We start from the raw sequence: 19,395 nt of genomic DNA on the forward strand, positions 1-19,395 counted from the left end.
ACAGCCTCTTTGGTGGATCATTGTGTCCCTTCTCTTGGGTCTACCAAGGACTAGGCTGCTGGTGCTCCGACTCCAGTTCAGTGGCTGTTCTGCAGAGAACATATATGTCCCATACTGTATGTGTTATACTGAGTGAACTGGCTAAAAGGAAACAAACTCTTATGTCTACAACTTCTGCTCCCTGAAAGAGAGGGATGACTGTGATGGTGTGTATATGTCTAGGCAGGACCACAAATACATCATTAGAGGTCATCTGTCGTAAAGGCTTGAATAGAGGTGTCTTCAGGCAGGATACACGGGGTGTGATATCCCCCATCCCATATGTTTTGTATATCAAATTCAGAGAACAGAAGTTATAGACATGACACTTTTTTTCATTGCCTCTTTGTCTGGGAAAAAAGAGACAAAAAATTGTCCAAGCCCTCCATACCTATCTGTTAGAGGAGTGATGACTAATCGCGGTGTGTTTCCCAGGTATTCGTAGGAGTAGAGAAACTGGGCATCACAGATGTTAGTAAGACAATGCTTCTCCTTTTCATCCCAACGGTGTCTCAGCTGTGACAGCCACACAAAGGCCTGAGAATTCTCCACCTAAAAAAAACAGTGAGATACAATCCAAAATAATATATGCTTTGTCACCTTCTAATTATGATAATGACATACTTGCTGGAATATCTTTAGTTCATTACTCACTGGTAACAGCATCACAAAAAATACAGCAGCTGCATAAGCTTTTTTGAGCACTGGCTCTGGCAGACGTATCCCTCGTGACCCTCTCACCTTCTGAGTGATCATCTTGGCCACGACGTCTCTGGCATGGACATCGATGGTGCAGATAGTCATGACCTTCTGCCGATCACCCGGTGTAAGTTGGCCAATCAGCATTGAGATAAGAGTGTTGAGCTGGGAGACCTGTTTTTTGTAGTACTCCTTCATGGCGTTATCGTAGCCCTCCTCCAGACGTGCAAAAGCCATAGTGACGTCAGACGTCCACCAGATCTGTGTGCAGGTCAAAGCCACCTGAAAAGGGAGTCAGAGACATTGAAACCACTCTGATTCTCTCTGGTAGTTTACTTGTATTCACTTTGAGCTAAAACATCATCTAAATGTAAAACAAATCTAGGAATTGTGCCAACAAAGGCACACAAAACATATGGCCCTATATGTTTTTGCATAAAAACCCCCACCATTGGAAAGAGATGTAAAGGAATATTTGAACTGAAAAACAGATTTGTTTTGGCTGTTGTTCCTGACAAATGTGGAGAGTCATCTTTAAGGAACACTACATGGACTGAGCAGGTGTTGTTTTGTCTGGGTATTAATGGACTTGGCATTTAAAAATAATTCCAGTTGAAGCCTTCTAATACCTTTGCAACTGGAAAGGGTAAGGTTGGAGGGTATACAGAAATCAGGTATACAGATGAGCTAATAAAGATGAGCTTAGCTTCTGAGTGATGCAAGCCAAAAGAAAGCATTCTATCTATGCCCAACAAGGAGCATCTCCACTGGTTACAAAGAGAGTCTACAAGACAAACATCCTTGGGTTCTCCTAACCTATGACCTCAGTAAATACTTTTCTGATAAACTTATGGTCTCAAGCACTAGTTACTGTTAATGAAAGAGCATCATGTTCATTTTGTAATTCATGGTCCTCTTTAGTGTCAAAAGGGAGAATAAAGCTGTGTGTGATTTACTGTGTGACTGATAAGTTCGCACCATACAAATATACAGATATACAAGCATTACAAACTATCTCAGGCTATAAATACACTGTTGTATGGTTTATGTAACACCTGTTATACTTGTAAAATAAACAATTTCACTATAATGTATTTTTTGCAAAAAAGTCAGTTTTTCATTTATTTATTGGTTGAAGAACACCCGATGATGTAGTGCACAGCTGGTGTCACAAAAAAATACAGCTTTTTTTGTGCCAAACGACTTCAGGAGTAGCTTGTTGTACACATCCAAAACTATTCAGCAGCTAAACAGTTGCATCTAATTGTAATAGGGCACTTCACTTGTTTAGGACCTTCTAATCGTACTGAAAAGTAAGAAAATGAAAAACGTTTTCTGTCACTCTGAAGTTTGCAGTTTTCTGAAGTGAGCTTTCAAAAGTCTGTGAAAATGACAAAGGGCTTGTGTTGCAAACTTTGGGGATGAAGACTGAAAGAGCTAGAAGATCAAACAACTCAATAGCATCTAACAATAAATGCTAATGAGTATGTGGGAATTCTAGAAGAGGCTGTTTTCAAAAGGCAAGATTTCTATGTCTCTGCTGCTTTGCTGCTTTGATTTTGACCGTTCTGCTTTTATTGCTAACTTTAAGTTTTTAATTTAAAGCCTGCCCAAAAAATTAATTTGGATTACTAAAAGATTGACCTTCAGTCTTTGTCAGTTACTTCTGGAATAATTTAAGCTAAATATATTTTTATCCTTGCTTTCATAAACACTATTGATCATGGAATTGATTTTAACTTTGCTATAAAGGCCTAACTTTTTTTTTTTAATTGCTATTCTCTGTAGATTTGGTACCACCACCCAGTTTGAGGGGCAGTTAAGGTTGTTTATGAAGCATATTTGTGAACGCCCTCAAAGTCAGATGTGGAAACCCCGGGTTGGCCTCATCGAATTCATGTCTCAGTTCATAACTATCTTTGCGGACTGCTTAGCAACACTGCTGATGTTAGAGTAAGTGAAGCCAGATAACAGAATATCCCAGAAATGTGGAATTTGCTTCATATAACAGGACTCAATTGAAAATAACAAATAAAAGAAATTATCATGTGAACAATAATCAGACTAAGGCTGTGATGATGATATCTAGGATCGAAGATTACCAAAGTTATTGACAATAACTAATCAATGATGCATTCAATTAATATGATCATTTTTATGAGATTCATAAAAAATTAATCTACATTGCTGTAGTTTCAATTCATCTCTCTGCATATAACTGAGACCTATGACATAGATAAATGTCATAAGTGTCTAGGCATGTATGTGTATGAGTTACACACTTATAGCACTGCTGTGCATGTTGAACTTCCCAGCATTAGTATAATCAAAACAATGAGCAGATCATCCAACCCTAAATCAGACCAAGTGAAAAGAGGTAGGAAGTGACCACTCTAACTTCCATCTGTAGCCACACATGAATCAGTGATACCTGGTATGTAGCATTTTCAGGTAAGAATAAGTGGTCCATTATCACAGTCACACATTGGCTATGTAAAGGATTTTTAAGCTTGTGAAAGTAACTATGAGAGGCCCAGACAGGAATTTGGTACCAGTCCAAATAATAGATGTCAGCAGTTAAATCTGTGAAAACATATTTGTCCCCTTTTCAATTTCTGTTTTTTTTACTTGTATATTTCTCACTTACATGTTTCAGATCATCAAACAAATTTTACTTTTTAGAGAGATAACCAGATTAAATACATAACAAAACTACTAGTTTTTAAATTTCTCTAAGAACTGGGATGATGCAAGTAACCTAAAGTTTTCATTCCTAGCATTTCTTTTGATGTCTCACTATGAGAAATTGAGACTCTATAACCCATATACAGGTTCAGATTTGCTCTGAAGTGAGAAAAGGTGTTTTAATTATGTCTGTGTGGTAGCACAGGTGACTTAAGGGTGAGATGTTATGTCCGACGTGGTCACTGCAATCACTAGGCAATCAGGATTGGCAGAATGAGGATCCAGAGAATATTTATTCTCTGGGCTGAGTGTTAACTTGTTATTTTCTGTTTTATCGCGAGAGTACGGTTGCCCGCGATGTGTTGTTGTTGTGGTCCGTATGTGAAATGGCGGAACGAATAAAGCGCTGTGAATGAGAGTACGACGTCGTGTCTTTTGAGTTAACATTGGTAGCAGAGGATGGTTTCCAATTACAAAGTACCACCAAAGCTTGATGAAGCCAGGCCATACGAATGCTGGAAGAATGAAGTCAATATCTGGAGACGGGTTACGGAGCTGGATAAAAAGAAGCAGGCACTCGCGGTGGCGCTGGGCCTCGAGGGAAGAGCCAGAGAAACGGCCATGGAGATACCCGCGGAAGATTTAGACAAAGATGACGGTATGGAAATACTACTTGCAAAACTTGACGCGGTGTTTCAGAGAGAAGAGAAAGACCGCGCTTATGAAGCCTACTCGTGTTTTGACTCCATTGCAAAGAACCACAGCGTGTCCATGGCAGACTACATTATAGACTTTGAACAGCGTTATAACCGGATGAAAAAGTACAACATGACGCTGCCTGACGCTGTGCTAGCATTTAAGCTTCTAGATACAGCTTGTCTTGATGAGAAAAGTCGACAGCTTGCACTGACAGCGTGCACGGACTTAACGTTTGCGTCTATGAAGTCTGCACTGAAACGGATTTTCGGAGGGAAAGTAACCGGAGTTTTCAGCGGAATTCAACTGAACCAAGAAGCAGTTTTCCTTACGGAACAAAAAGGTCCCAAATACAAACGAAACAACGGTACTTCGTCGCGGAGTGGACAGCGACAACCACTACAAGGTACCAACCCACTTGACAAGTTTGGCAAGCGAACAAGATGTGCTATTTGTCAGAGCACTTACCCCTGGGCGAAAGACTGTCCTCATCGTAATGGTGACCAAGTAAAGCTAACTGAAGATGGGAAAGTGGAGGAGTGTAACATTACTTTGTACACTAAAGCCTCAATGACAGACTCTGAAATCTTCCTGACTGAGGCACTGGGGTCAGCCATTATTGATACTGCATGTACACGTACAGTTTGTGGTCAGAAGTGGCTAGATAGTTACATGCGTGACCTCAGCCAAGGCCAAGTAAACAAGCTGTTGCAATCAGAAACCCCCAGCTCCAGACCATTTCGCTTTGGGGATGGTATTGTAGTGTATTCCAGCAGAAAAGTGAAACTTCCAGCAAAAATTGGACAAACAAAATGTGACATTGAAAGTGAAGTAGTTCCTGTTGACATTCCACTACTACTGAGCAAAACGTCTCTCAAGAAAGCAGGGACTGTTCTAGACATGGAGAATGACAGTGTTGTCATGTTCAAGCAGCCTGTTCCCCTAGAGCTCACTAGTTCGGGACACTATTGTGTGGACATTAGAGATGAAAATACTACAGAAAGCTGCAATGAAAATGAAGTTCTCATGGTAACTGCTGAAATGTCTACAAAAGAGAAACAGAAAGTCCTTGTGAAACTTCATAAGCAGTTTGGTCATGCATCTGCAGAGAGGATATTGAGGCTCATCCAAAGCTCTGGCAATACAGATAAACAATGTGCAGTTATTCTACAAGAGATAGTTCGTGACTGTGACATTTGTCAGAAATATTGCAAAACCAAGCCGAGACCTGCTGTTGGTCTACCCCTGGCTTCTGAGTATAATGAGACAGTAGCGATGGATCTACATGAGCTGGAGCCCAATGTGTGGTACCTTCACATCATCGACCACTTCACACGCTTCAGTGCTGGCAGCATCGTAAAGACAAAGAAAGCTGCAGAGATCATCAACTCCTTCATTCACACCTGGATAAGCATTCACGGTGCCCCCAGACGGCTCTACACAGACAACGGCGGAGAGTTCAACAACACAGACATTCGGGACATGGCTGAAAACTTCAACATTGAGGTAAAAACAACGGCGGGGTATAGTCCCTGGAGCAACGGACTACTGGAGAGACATAACATGACACTTACAGAAATCCTCCTGAAGGTAAAAAAGGAACGAGGATGTGACTGGCACACTGCGCTAGACTGGGCCCTTATGGCCAAAAACAGTATGCTTAATGTACATGGTTATAGTCCACATCAACTTGTGTTTGGCCAAAACCCCAACCTTCCTTCTGTGTTGATGGATAAGCCACCTGCCTTAGAGGGCACAACTGTAAGTGCAAGAGTAGCTGAACATATCTCAGCATTACATGCTTCCAGAAAAGCATTTACTGAGGCAGAGTGTTCAGAAAGGATCAGGAGAGCACTACGCAAACAACTTAGGCCTACAGATGACAAATATGAGGCAGGAGATAAAGTATACTACAAACGAGTCGACTGTACAGAGTGGAAGGGTCCAGGTGTAGTTATTGGGCAGGATGGAACTGTTGTATTTGTAAGACATGGGGGGACTCTTGTAAGAGTACACCAGTCAAGATTGACTAAAGTGGATTCACGGACTGGAGATAAACAAATATCACACAGTACTACTGATGATGACAACAAAGACGCAGTTGAAAATGATGACACTGACACACCCGATGGGGAACAGAGTATTAGTGAGGAAGAAGACATCACTATTGACAGAGAAACTAACACTACAGAAAACATGTCTGTCACACAAACTGCAAATGAGCCCTCTACACCCACTGATCATGTCTCTGCAAATGTAAAGTTAAGATCAGGACAGCTGATTGCTTTTACCAACAGAGACAACGGTGTTCAACACACAGCCAGAGTGCTAGGCAGAGCGGGAAAAGCAAAAGGGCAATACAAAAACTGGTACAATGTGCAATATCTTGAGCATGATGGTAGTGAAGGTGAAAAGAAAGCTGTAGACATGTCACTTGTTGATGGTCTTTGCACTGAAGCTGAAAACAGAGATGCAGATGTACTCATAACAAAAGATATTTCCTTTGATTCTGCTAAGCAGCAGGAGATTGAGAGCTGGCAAAGTAATGGTGTGTTTGATGAAGTGAAAGACCTGGGTCAAAAATGTGTGTCTACTAGATGGGTCTGTACACTCAAAGAAACTACTAATGGTGTTGTCCCAAAGGCTCGACTTGTGGCACGGGGGTTTGAAGAGGTAAATACTAAAGAACTACAGAAAGACTCTCCAACATGTGCGTCTGAGTCCCTCAGACTGGTGCTAGCTGTGATATGTCAAAACAAGTGGAGAGTAAATTCAATGGACATTAAATCTGCCTTCTTGCAGGGAATGCAACTGTCAAGAGACATCTATCTTCGTCCCCCACCTGAAGCTGGCAAGGACAATGTTCTATGGAAACTGAAAAAGTGTGTTTATGGACTTGCAGATGCTTCACTTTATTGGTACAATAAGGTCAAAGACATTATGCTCAAAACTGGTGGTAAAATATCACAGGTTGATCCTGCAGTGTTCTATTGGCAGAATGAACAATCTGAGGTTACAGGAGTGCTTGCATGTCACGTTGATGATTTCCTTTGGGCTGGTTCAAGTCACTTTGCAACTCATATCATTCCTGTACTGAAATCTACCTTCCTTGTGGGCCGTGAAGAACATGACAGCTTTTCTTATGTTGGTATGGACATTTGTACAGTTAATGATGTAATAGAGGTGCATCAACAACTTTACATTGACAACCTACAACCGGTTCAGCTACAAGCAGCACGGGCTGTACAGAGGGAGGCTCCCTTAAGTGAAACAGAACGTGAGCAACTCAGGTCAAAAATAGGACAGATTTTGTGGGTTGCCAAACAAACAAGGCCTGATGTTATGTTTGACACATGTAGCCTTGGATCTAATATCAAAGATGCAACTGTACAGTCTATTCATGAAGTGAACAAAGTTATCTGTAAACTTAAGGCAGAGAAAGTGACTCTTAAGTTTCAGCACTTGGGTAACAGTGAGGATCTGGCATTGGTTGTTTTCAGTGATGCTTCATTTGGCAACCTTCCTGATGGCGGTACTCAAGGAGGGGCATTAATCGTCCTTATGGGTAAAGGAGGAAAGTTTTGTCCTCTCTTCTGGCAGTCTAAAAAAATCAGGCGCGTGGTCAGAAGTACACTGGCAGGAGAAACTCTTGCCATGTCAGATGGAATAGACAGTGCTGTCTTCCTGGCAACACTTTTTTCTGAGCTTACAACTGGTAACACTGGTCTAAACGCTCTTCCTTTGATCTGTGTAACTGATAATCATTCCTTGTTTGATGCACTCAAGTCTACTAAGCAGGTTACAGAGAAGAGACTGAGGCTAGAAATGAGCAGCATTAAAGAGCTCATACAAGCCAAGAAAATCAGACAGGTTTGTTGGTCAGATTCAAAATCTCAACTTGCTGATTGTCTGACGAAAAAGGGAGTTTCACCTTTAACCCTTCTAAAGGCGCTAGATGAAGGCCTCTGGATACTGTAATCCTTTGTCTACAAAGTTGTCTTTGCATTCAAATGTACCATTGTTTATTGTGTGCAATGATAGTATGCTTTAAGTAAAGCAAAGCACTTTTGAAATGTTTTTTTTGTTTATATAAATATATACATATATGTATACAAATGTTTACAGGGGTGTGTTTATACTCTTATTTTATTTTTTTTAAGAAAGAGGGAGATTGTTAACTTGTTATTTTCTGTTTTATCGCGAGAGTACGGTTGCCCGCGATGTGTTGTTGTTGTGGTCCGTATGTGAAATGGCGGAACGAATAAAGCGCTGTGAATGAGAGTACGACGTCGTGTCTTTTGAGTTAACACTGAGAAGAAAAAAACAAACTTTCTGGAAGGTTTGCGTCCCATTACGATTGGTGTAAAACTAACACAGCATATTATAACAAGAACATCATACTACAATTCAAACATAGTGGAGGTAGTGTCACGGTCTGGGCCTGCTTTTCTGCTTCAGCGCTTGAACAACGTGGATGAGCAGCGTTATCCTTTGCAGGCGGTAGTGACGTCCCTTTTTCGGCTTCATCAGATTAGGGTTGTAGTGTGTAGGAATGGGGGTTGAGGGGTTATTTTCTCTTGCTTTGCTTGAGAGCACTTCCATGGCTTTGGGTTGGTTGTAAGTCCGAACTTAAATTCGATTGGGATGCTTTGGCATGATCTTAAAACAGGTCTTTCATGTCTGGAAACCTTCCAGTGAGGCTGAATTGAAACAATTCTGCAAAGAATAGTGGGGCATTCATCCACAGTGATCTGAGAGACTTGAAAATTTTGAAAGCTTGAGTTACAGAACACAGGAAGGGGGAAAATATTTTTCACAGCATCATACATCAAACCAAACCTATTTACCTGAGCTGAATAGTCAAACAGCCACTGCTCCCTAGGCTTTTCCTCATAGGCTATTACTGCCTCGGTCATCTCGTGGCGAACTGTGGAGCGCATGGTGTCGAGCACCCGGTTTAACCACATCTCCACCTTACAGAGAAAACACAAAAACAGGCAAATCCCTGAATACAAAAACCAAAAAAATATTGCAATGTGTGTCACATGAGCCGATGTACTCTCTTATCAGTGGACCCTAATGAGGCCATTAATAAGCATTAAAGTGGAAGTGGAGTCAGGATAACACTACGGGATATAATGGAAAATTATATCCCCCTCCAGGGGCAAAACAGATTCTTTCTATATATATTTTTTTAAATGTGTGTGTGTGTGTGTGTGTGTGTGTGTGTGTGTGTGTGTGTGTGTGTGTGTGTGTGTGTGTGTGTGTGTGTGTGTGTGTGTGTGTGTGTGTATTTCCTATCATTACAGAAAAGGACTGGTTCGAAAAATTGTCAATGTCAGCAGTAAGTCACAAAGATAAACACCATTAACGTCTTCAGCATTTGGATCCATCTAGAAATGGTGATATCCAAGGCTCTTTTTACCTGTCCACTGCAGTCACAGGACTGATTGAAAGGGACATACTCTTCCTCCTTGCTGTACATGCCTTGACCAATCTTCGAAGGATTCCCCTCTCCATCGGTTTCAAATCGCATCTTAGCCATGTTGTCAAACAGCTTGGACAGATGCTTCTGGACCTGAGCAAACGCACAGCTCGGGATCAATTTACACTCACGGTTTGAAACGTTACAGTGTTGCTTTTCAGGACCAGTGTTCTGCTACACCTCTGCTAGCTTCTGATGAAAGAGATTTTGATGGCGAGTTGTTTTTAACAGTTATTTATTTTTCTGAGGACAAAAAAAACCCAGTGCACTCATGATGGAGGTTGGAGTAACATACAAAACTATAAGCACCATTGCCCCTGTGTGGGCACTAAATGTACTACAAAATTCAGCAGCAGTGAGTCAAAAGCCTAATGACACGATGGAGCATAGTTTTAGAAAACTGTTAGTAAAGTAAATTGTAGAAAGAGCTGAAAACGTTAGTACTGTTTTTTTCTCATCTGTGTGAATAGACTGAAGCATTAAATTCACTGCCATCCCTTGGGCATAAATTTGTGAAGCCACCTGGTGTGGGTTGGTCCCATTAGACAGGATGTCCAGCAGATCAGCTGAAGAGATGAAGTAAAATCTGGGAAAGGCCAGACGCTTGGTGTCCAGGTATTCTGCCAGAGCCTTTTCACACAGAGAAAGCCTGTAGAAATAGCACAGCACATGCAGAGTCAGTATGTGTGTGTGTGTTTGTGTGAGACGTATGGGGAAGAAACAGAGAACCGCTGATCTTGGCTGAACTTTCACCTGCTCTGGATGTCCTCCAGTTTACGAAACAGGCCTGGTTTGTTGGTGGCCTCCACTACGTTGGGCGTCTCGTGCATAGCGTTTGCCAGCTCTTTGAAATCGGCATCAATCCCCTCAAAGCGCCTGGAGTCCTGCAGAGGATTTCATGAGGGAGCCCGGCAGGCGTTGATTCCCACAAGAAAGAGGGAGAATCAGAGGTTTAATAGCAAACATCTGGGCTTAAGCACAGCCTGAACATCACGGGAGCAATTAAAAAGTTGTGTAATCTCAGCTCTTAAACTAAGTAAGGCTAATTAATGGATTCTTAATTAACAGCTATTACAGTTATGCTGCCTAGGTTCATATGGCAACAACTGGGGCGCAGGTTGAGGCTTGCATGTATATAAGCTTGACACTGACGGATACCTGAAATATATAACTGTATGAACTGTGTGTGTGTGTGTGTGTGTGTGTGTGTGTGTGTGTGCGTGTGTGTGTGTGTGTGTGTGTGTGTATGTGTTTGGTGTGTAACCTCAGGCAGCTGTGAGCGAATGTCCTCAGAGCCAAGGAAGATGCTTTCCAGGTGACTCCAAGTCCGCTGAACCACAAACCAGATGGAGATGACGGAGTCGACCACAGATAGCTTGCTTTGCCATGAAGATACTTCATCCAGGAAGTGTGCGATATACTTGGATGACATAAGGTTCTGCAGCTGGACCTGGTTGTCTTCCAGCGTCTCAATCAGCTCCTCATTTGCACGGAGCAGAGGGAGCTTGGTCCTGTGGTGGGGCTCATACTGGAATTGCATACCTGCAATAAAGTCCATCAGAACATCATAAGCAGGTAAAAAAAACAATTAAAATTCACTGTTAGAAGTTAAAAATTCATGTTTCTGTACCTGTCCATGTGGAGTTGAGCTCAGACAGGACTTTCTCCATCCCCATCTCTTTAACAGCCTTGTCTACGATCCCTCTCACCTCGTCTTCAAAGCAGTGCAGGTTGAGCTGCAGCAGATCAGCCAGAGTGGTCTCCTGCTCACAGACAGCCATGTCACTGCTTATGTCACAATACCCAGAACTCAAATCTGGTGATATTAAAGTCATAGTAACAGTGAATACTAGCTAGTTTCAGAGTAACATGGACATACATATTTATCAAAAGCAGACATCCATTTTTTTATAATGAACAAGGGTTAACTGCACAAACTCTGTCACCTACAAGTAGACATGTATGTTACCTGTAAGCAAAGGTTACTTAGTTACTCACAGACTGTAATGTTGACCTCTTATCACCCACAGCCTTTTTTAGTCTCACTGACCACTAAAAATCACTTTAGACCTATTTAAAGGACTGCATCTAACTCACAGCCACAGCTCATTTAGAATCACAAATTAAATTAACATGCTTTTGGATCGGACACTGGAGTACCCAAAGGAAACACTGGGAAACCACAGTGAGAACACAGAAACTCCACACAGAAAGGCCCCATTTAAGGTTTAAAACAGGAAGCTCCGTGCTGAGTGCCGAGCCTAGCCACTGTACAACAGAGCCACGGACCAGGAACTGAGCTGCCCGCAGTTCTTTTGTCAGCAGTACCTCAAGAATAGCTGCTAGAATTTTCTTTAAAAAAAGTGAAGAAAATGTTAGTTTTGCTTCGGTAGTATTCGTTGGCTTCTTGCTGCTCGTGCTGCTCATGGAGGATTATGTCATAGTTATGATAGGTTATTCTATCTAATATTGCAGGGTCTTTATCTTTCAATATAAAGGGTATTGAGGTGACTGTTGCTCTAAAATCATACTATACAATTAAATCTGGATTAATTTATTAAATAAGTAATAGTATGAAAAAACAAATGAGATGGCACATTTGGTCAGTTTTTAATATGTGACAGATGACACTGACAAATGTTTATGCAAAAAAAAAAGTGTTTCATTTAAAAAAGTGCAGGGATAAAAGTGCAGGTGCAGTGGTGATGCTGCTGATGCTACTTTGTCAGAATAGATTAGCAGCTGTAGACCATCTCTGATGGTAGTCGAGCAAATCCCTGCTGTAGCCAGCTGAATGTGTATGAGAGAGGAATCTGTCAGAGCCTTACAAAGCTAGCGCTATATAAATCTATATATTAAAAAAAGATCAAAGCAGATCAGTTAGCCTCTGTGATACATTTTTGTACAGACTTAAAAGCTGTAAAAACCTATCATCTTAACTTCTGCAGCACAAACTACCCCAAAGAGGAGCTGAAAAATGAATTTGCTTATGTGTGTAAGAACCCCCTTTTGAACCTCCATTAAAATATTACCACATCTGCTTGGACCTGAATAAAAAAAACACTGCAGCTAGTGTGATAATAATGTTAAAATACTCTAAATGAAACTCCACAACATGTTGGGTTTTTTAAAAATTAGAATAAGCTGTAAACCTGGTCCATGGTGAAGCGGACTCCAGTAGCGGCCATTAACTGATGCCAATGTCTGGATCGTATGGCTGGATTCTGGAGCTCTGCCACAGCCCGGAGGGAGGTGAGGAGGTTCCTCACCCTGCTCTCCAACCCTGTGAAGGCCTCCCACGCTCTAACCTGCCACACACAAGGCCACATGTTTAGGACAGAGGAAAGCAGCTTTAAACAGCAGTTCAGGATTTATTCTGAATTGTACTTTTTTTACTTTGAGCAAGACATTGAAATCCTTAAATGCCTGATTTCACTCCATTCTTTATTGCTGCTTTATATTCCTGTGGGCCTAATGTACAAATTTACATTAACAGTATTATTATTTACTGTGTCCTTACAGTATTATGCTAAAGAAAACTCTATGGACATGGATACAACAGCACTGTAAGTATATATTCAGTTGCTACGTACAACACATCTATATATTTCCTGTGGAGATCTTAAATTATCTGTAGGTGTGAATGTGAGGATGAATGTGTTGGCCAAGTTTATAATGTGTTACTGACTGATGATCGGTGCTAGAAGAACCGCAACTCCCGCTCTTTGTTAGCTGGGATAGGCTCCTGCCCCCCGCAACTGTTATTTGAATGACTGGTTAAGGAAAGAGATGAATGGATGAACACGGCATCTGCTGTGACATTACCACAGCCTGAGGATTTCTTACTACTGCATCTTCATATTAAAAGCACCCACCAATCCAAAGTCCACTTTCATTAGGAAATAGTTACAAGAAATACAATGCAAGACGACAGAATGTCTGAGGCAGTCAGAACAAGACAATGCTATTGACTGGACCTGATACCACAGGTTATACCCAGGGGTAAGCTACACCAAGTCTGTATGGTTTACACACATATCTGTAACTCAGTCACCTAATTCATCTCAAAGTTTCTCACTTCGATCCTCAACGTGTTGGTTGGCAGCTCTGAACACCACATCCAGAACACCTTGGATTTTGTTTTTGAAAAGTGAGAGTATGATGTTCAACTTGTGCTCCAGTCACTGAGGCAGTTTGTAAGAGATTACAGGATGACCCCAGCCTCAGCAACGGGATCACTCTCAGCACCGACCAATGTGTCTGCTATTGGATCTGTGTCGTCATTCCACATATTTCACATACAACGGTCAGTTTGATCCATTGTGGCCAACTTATACATGGAAGAACTGGAAAAGAGGGCTCTGTTATCCTACCCTGGAACACCACCAAGTCATTGGTTCAAGCATATGGATTACACCCGGTGAAAATCAAATCTCAGGACATACCACGCTGGTTTGAGCAGGGAGTCAGAGCGATATGTTAGATGAAGAGCTGAACTTGTCAGTAAGGTCACCAAATGTTTCACTGCTGTTTGCAGCATCATGCTGTGTGAGGTGGAAAATTTGATCACAGTTGAGCACTGAAAAAATTCTGTTTATTAAATACAAGGCTTAAATTAGTATGTGAAGTATGCAAAGATTGTTTCCAATTCAGCATCAGTAAAATTCCCATATTGGATGTTTGAAAAAGAGATTTTGTGGATCATAAGTATTTTGACTTCACGTCTCTCCTCTCACCTCTTTATCCAAAATGCGAATCTCTTTGGAAAAACGTTTACATTCCAGTTCCATGTCCTCCACGTTGATCTCTCTCCAGGAAGTTGTCCTCCATGCTGTCATGGTGGATTCCACCATGGTGATCATGTCCCACAGCTCCTTCAAGAGAACCACCTCATGCCTTGAGAATGAAACAGAGCACAAAGTTGATTAATCTAACATGAAACAGCTCAGATACTGAATGCAAGAGAGCATCTATGTTAAATTAACGACTCTAAATTAGTTTTAAATGTATCAGTGTCTTGTGATGTTTGTTTATTTTTTTCTTATTCCATCGTTGGGCTTTACCTGCATTGTCGGAGCTGTCTGTACTCTGACACAGTGACCTCAAACAGGCTGGCAGACTCCACCAGAGAGGCCATAATTGCCTCCCGTTCCTGGATCTGCCGGTGGAATGCATCCAACATCTGGTAGGGGCTTTCACTTTCAAACCTGGACAAATGCATGAACACACACAGGCACCCATCAAAACACACACACACAAACATTTGTACAAACTCAGTATAAATCACGCCGTGTTTAGGTAATGAAAGGCTCCAGTTTTCGCCAAACTCATCTTTTACCCTCTGCAGGATAACCAGAGGAGAGTCCCAGTGCTGTGACAGTTAACAATGACTTCCATGACATTAATGGGAAAATAATCACCAGGTTATTAAGAGACCAATTACACACATAAGTAATCTGACAATTATACATTATGACGAAGCATCTCCACCTATGAATTAATTATCATTATGTTAGGATTCAATTAGCCTTGTCGGATGTGAGAGCCTCGAGATAACGCTTCTCTATTATCTAGTCAGAAGGTTAGGAAGGTGACATTCTTAAACATTCAAAGGTCCTCCCTCAACTTCATCACCAAAGGAAAGTTAAACAGGAAATGTTCTGGAAAACTCTAATGAGATGGCACATTATACTTCAACATCCCCTTATTTAGCACTAGCAGAAGCAGACAATAGAGTAATAATTGGAAGAAATAAGCTCATCTGTCATCTTTGTGCCTTCAGTTACATTAGATTCTACATAAAATAAATAGTAGTGCACAACAGTATTTTAAGAGAATATCCACTTTTTTCTCATAAATAAATAAATCTGGGAAATTGTAACAACTCTGTAACTTGGGTTAATGCGTGAACACAAATCCTTTTCAGTATCTAACTAGCATTAGCTTGTTAGCAGGCCGCAATTAGCTGTTAAACTACCATTAGCTTGTCAGCTGACTCAACTAAGAGAACTCAGCTACTGTCATGACTGAGACATGATGAGTTTCACCCCTACCCAACAGCTATAGCTATGGCTATCAGCCCTGCCAAAAGGTCAGAACCGAAGGCCAACTCTAATTCTGCATTGCAAGGTCTGCAACTGCAGACTTCTGCTAATCACTGGCACATTTGCTGGCAAAGTGGCACTAAAACAGACACTCAAACACTCCCACAATACGCTCAGCAAGCCAAAGCAGAAAACCAGTTTGGCAAACATTCCTTTGTAGCAGCTGCCATAAGGAACCAGGAACATCAATCTCTGGTGTTAAGTTTTACAAGGGGGGCATCTCTGGTCCCAAGGAAGGCTCAAAAGGTCTGTCATGAACACACATGCTCTATCATAGACAAACATGGTGTTTTTGGAGCTTTAGTCACCCAATGCAACTCCAGTAGTCAAACATTTTGTCCAAAGAACCAGAGATTACAAGTAACCCAGAGTGTTACATTGTCCTTTCAATGTAACTTTAATGTATCTTTAGCAATATAAATATGAACACATTGACAATAATGGCAGGATAATATGTAATAAATGTAATTGTAATATTAAAATTTCAGCAAAGTTGTTATGTATCTTTTGTTTGTTTTTTAACCGATAGAGGAGATTCACAGCCGCTGCAGCGAGACAACTGAACTGACCCCAGATCCAATGGGATTCTGGATACTTTATTTGAGCTTGACTGCATTCCTGTAATACTACCCTTGATCCTATAGGGGCTTGTGTTAAAAAACTCAAGCATGGCAAAGAAAATCTGAAAGGGATGAGGAACCCAGGTTTGAAAAAACAACACTGTAACTGCAGGATTGTGTACTACTTTTCTCTCTGTATTCCACCTCCAGAAAGATATCTATGTTCAGGAAAATTACGGCGTTGCTTGCATACAGAAAAATGTCCAAGCTCTAGCGTACATAAAATTGTAACACTTTGTTTGCTGCTAAAGCAAGCTACATCAGAATACAAATATAATTTCAACGTTTTTTGGTTTTGTTTTTTGTGAAATTGCTAAGCTCAATCTTTCTCTTTCAAGTAAGTTTTAAGCATGCGAAACACTTTGACATTTCTTCATGTGTGATTAGACACATTATTTCTGATCACCATGTTATACACAGCAGAGATTTTCTACCTGAAGAGCTTGCTTTTGCGAAAGTGCTCCCTGAATGTGTGTTGCTCAACATCAAAAGCAGTACACTTTCGACGAAGACCGGACACCTCGACAGCCTGCAGTGGTGCCACCTGCTGCTTGACCAACACTGCCTGCTTTTTCACATTGTCCCACTTGTCTGGCAGCTCCTGCAGACAGACAGACAGATGCAGAGATAGATACAGAGAGGGGGAGAAAAGCGAGGAGGGCAGGATTGACAGATGATGGATTGCCAGGAGGAAGTGCATGAAACAGAGATTTAAAAAAGCAAAGAAAAAGGAAGAAAAATTGCTCTGTCTCAGTTGGAAGAAACAGACTAAACAATCTGGGCTTGAAAATAATAGGAGATGACTGAACATCGCTCCTTACCTCTAACTGTTTGTAAACCACATCGGGCAGCTCCTGCTCATACTCCTTCAGAAGAGCGATGGTTTGCTGCAGAGGCTCAAACATGGTGTCTGTAGTATTTTGTCTTTCCTTAACAGCCAGCAGGTTACCCATGACCTCCACCAGGCCATCGTAATCACCCTCCTCCACCTGCTGGCTCAACCCAGCCTGAACCACTGTGATAAACTTCTCCAAGTCTAACAGACTGGAGACAGGACAGGGGAACAGGACTTTAATGAGCCACCAGTTTCAAACATCAGCATTTCTATTTTAGTTTACACTAATATCTATCTTATCTTGAGCCATAAGCTAGTAAAACAAGTCCTGTAATATTAGCCTGTCTACCTGGATTGGACACAGTTGCATTTTATCATATTTATTGAAAATGCTCATTTGGGAGCACGGTGGCGCTGTTGTTTGCACTGTTGCCTCACAGCAAGAAGGTCCTGGGTTCGACTTCACCACATGGGGCCTAGTTTTGAGGAGTTTTCATGTTCTCCTTGTGTTTGTGTGGGTTCTCTCCGGGTACTCCAGCTTCCACCCACAGTCCAGACATACAGTTAGTGGCACTGGCTATCTGTCTGTCTGTGTTAGCCATGTGAAACACTAGTCACCTGTGCAGGGTGTACCCTGCCTCTCACTCTACGGTAGCTGGGATAGTCTCCAGGCTTCCCCTGATAAGGATAAGTGGAAGAGAATGGATGGAAGCTAAAATTGTAACTTTTTTCGTTGTTTGGGTGCCATACCTGTTGGTAACAAGGTCAACGAGGTGCTGTTTGAACATGTAGCTCCACTTTTTGATTATGTTGAGCAAAGCACTCTTCATGCTACGGCCATCCACCCTCATCCACCTGTGGAACACATGCACCGGCTCCAGAGCCTGCACCTCTTCATATATCTTCTCATAACTACAGGACAAAGACAAACCGATGGCAGTTTAGCAAAAACAAGCTATTACGTTTATGCTCAACTGAAAACAAAACCTTAATCCAAATTTTAGATGAATTGCTTTAAGATATGACTTAAAAATGTCCTCAGATGAAAATTCAACATACACCACTTTCCTCTTGAGTAATGCCTACCTGTTAACCTGCTCTCTAAAGTTCCCCAGACTTGGTGGACTCTCAGAGACACTATTGTCAGGATAAATTTCCATCTCCTGGTTGGTGAGAATCTGGCCGTACAAAAGGAACTGACGCATGAACTCCTTCCTGTCTTCCACATACAGGTAGCTGTAACGCTCCAGAGAGTTGCGAAACTCGCAGCACGTTGCCATGGCCGCCTGGATCCGCTCCATGATGAGATTACGCATGTCTGCCAGGTCAGCCATGTCCTCCATGTCAGCCTGAGTGAAAAATGTCCAGATTAAATCTTAATGTGACCAGCTACATGTGTTGGAGTTGCATGAAACTAGTTGTACCTGGTAGTTTGGAAAGGGGCTATGCTGGGCGAGGCGTGGCACCAGTGAAGAAATTCCAAACACATCATTGATGAGGCCTTCCACCAGCTCAAACAAACTTTCTCTAGTCCCAACCTCCAGAGAGGGAGTGAACACCATGTCAGGAACCCTCAGATCCAGCTGAGCCTCAAACAGGGGGGCAATGACAGCTCTTTGGTCTGAAGTGAAAGGAAATGCAACAGACATTTTATGATTTGAATAAGTGTTAAGATGCTACTTGTGAGCACAGTTTTATAGCTCTACCTGGTGCAGAACACTGCCACTTGAGATGTTATTATAAAAGCTCCGTGTTGATCCATTTATTGGCTCCTTGTAAGGTTTTTACAGATACATTTTACACTTCCCCTGTTTGGAATTATTCCAAAACATATCACACACTTCATGACTCTGTATGTGGTCGTGCCTCCTAGCAGATTGGGCTCTCGTGGATTTTTCAGGCTGTTTTTTTCTTGCCGTTTGAGTTAATAAATACTCAACCTTTGAAAATCAGAGTTGGCCCAATCTTTTAAATCAAATAATATAAAATTAACATTATCCTTTATATGAATACTTTTACATTTTTATGGCCTCTAATTTTATAATCCAGTTGGATGTTTTTAAGGATGTTTTTACTTTTTCATTTGAATTGCTTTTGATTTATTGTTTGTGTTTTGCACTTTGTATGTTTGTGTTTCAGTTTATTATGGAATTATAAAAGAGACTGCACTGTGAACATTACCTACCATATAAAACTTCCTCCAAGGTTTAAATGTGACTTCTGTTCTTTGGT

The 19,395-nt window shown here is 41.4% G+C and overlaps 1 protein-coding gene across 1 annotated transcript in view; it reads right to left on the reverse strand.

The window, feature by feature from the left end:
• Window positions 1–19,395, reverse strand: part of dnah9 (dynein, axonemal, heavy chain 9) — a 199,808-nt gene that overhangs the window by 154,349 nt on the left and 26,064 nt on the right. The window contains exons 17-32 of the mRNA XM_085361180.1: window positions 18,588–18,784; window positions 18,250–18,512; window positions 17,914–18,075; window positions 17,150–17,372; window positions 16,763–16,929; window positions 14,668–14,811; window positions 14,341–14,500; window positions 12,757–12,912; window positions 11,235–11,367; window positions 10,869–11,146; window positions 10,358–10,488; window positions 10,127–10,253; window positions 9,545–9,697; window positions 8,967–9,092; window positions 781–1,020; window positions 431–591 (exon numbers count right to left, since the gene is read on the reverse strand). Of these exons, the coding sequence (XP_085217306.1) occupies window positions 431–591; window positions 781–1,020; window positions 8,967–9,092; window positions 9,545–9,697; window positions 10,127–10,253; window positions 10,358–10,488; window positions 10,869–11,146; window positions 11,235–11,367; window positions 12,757–12,912; window positions 14,341–14,500; window positions 14,668–14,811; window positions 16,763–16,929; window positions 17,150–17,372; window positions 17,914–18,075; window positions 18,250–18,512; window positions 18,588–18,784 (2,821 nt within the window). The remainder of the gene's footprint in view (window positions 1–430; window positions 592–780; window positions 1,021–8,966; window positions 9,093–9,544; window positions 9,698–10,126; window positions 10,254–10,357; window positions 10,489–10,868; window positions 11,147–11,234; window positions 11,368–12,756; window positions 12,913–14,340; window positions 14,501–14,667; window positions 14,812–16,762; window positions 16,930–17,149; window positions 17,373–17,913; window positions 18,076–18,249; window positions 18,513–18,587; window positions 18,785–19,395) is intronic.

Source organism: Diplotaxodon limnothrissa, linkage group LG8 (assembly GCF_057381915.1).
Source record: "Diplotaxodon limnothrissa isolate DT_005_m linkage group LG8, D_limnothrissa_male_GT1.1, whole genome shotgun sequence".
Lineage (NCBI taxonomy): Eukaryota > Metazoa > Chordata > Actinopteri > Cichliformes > Cichlidae > Diplotaxodon > Diplotaxodon limnothrissa.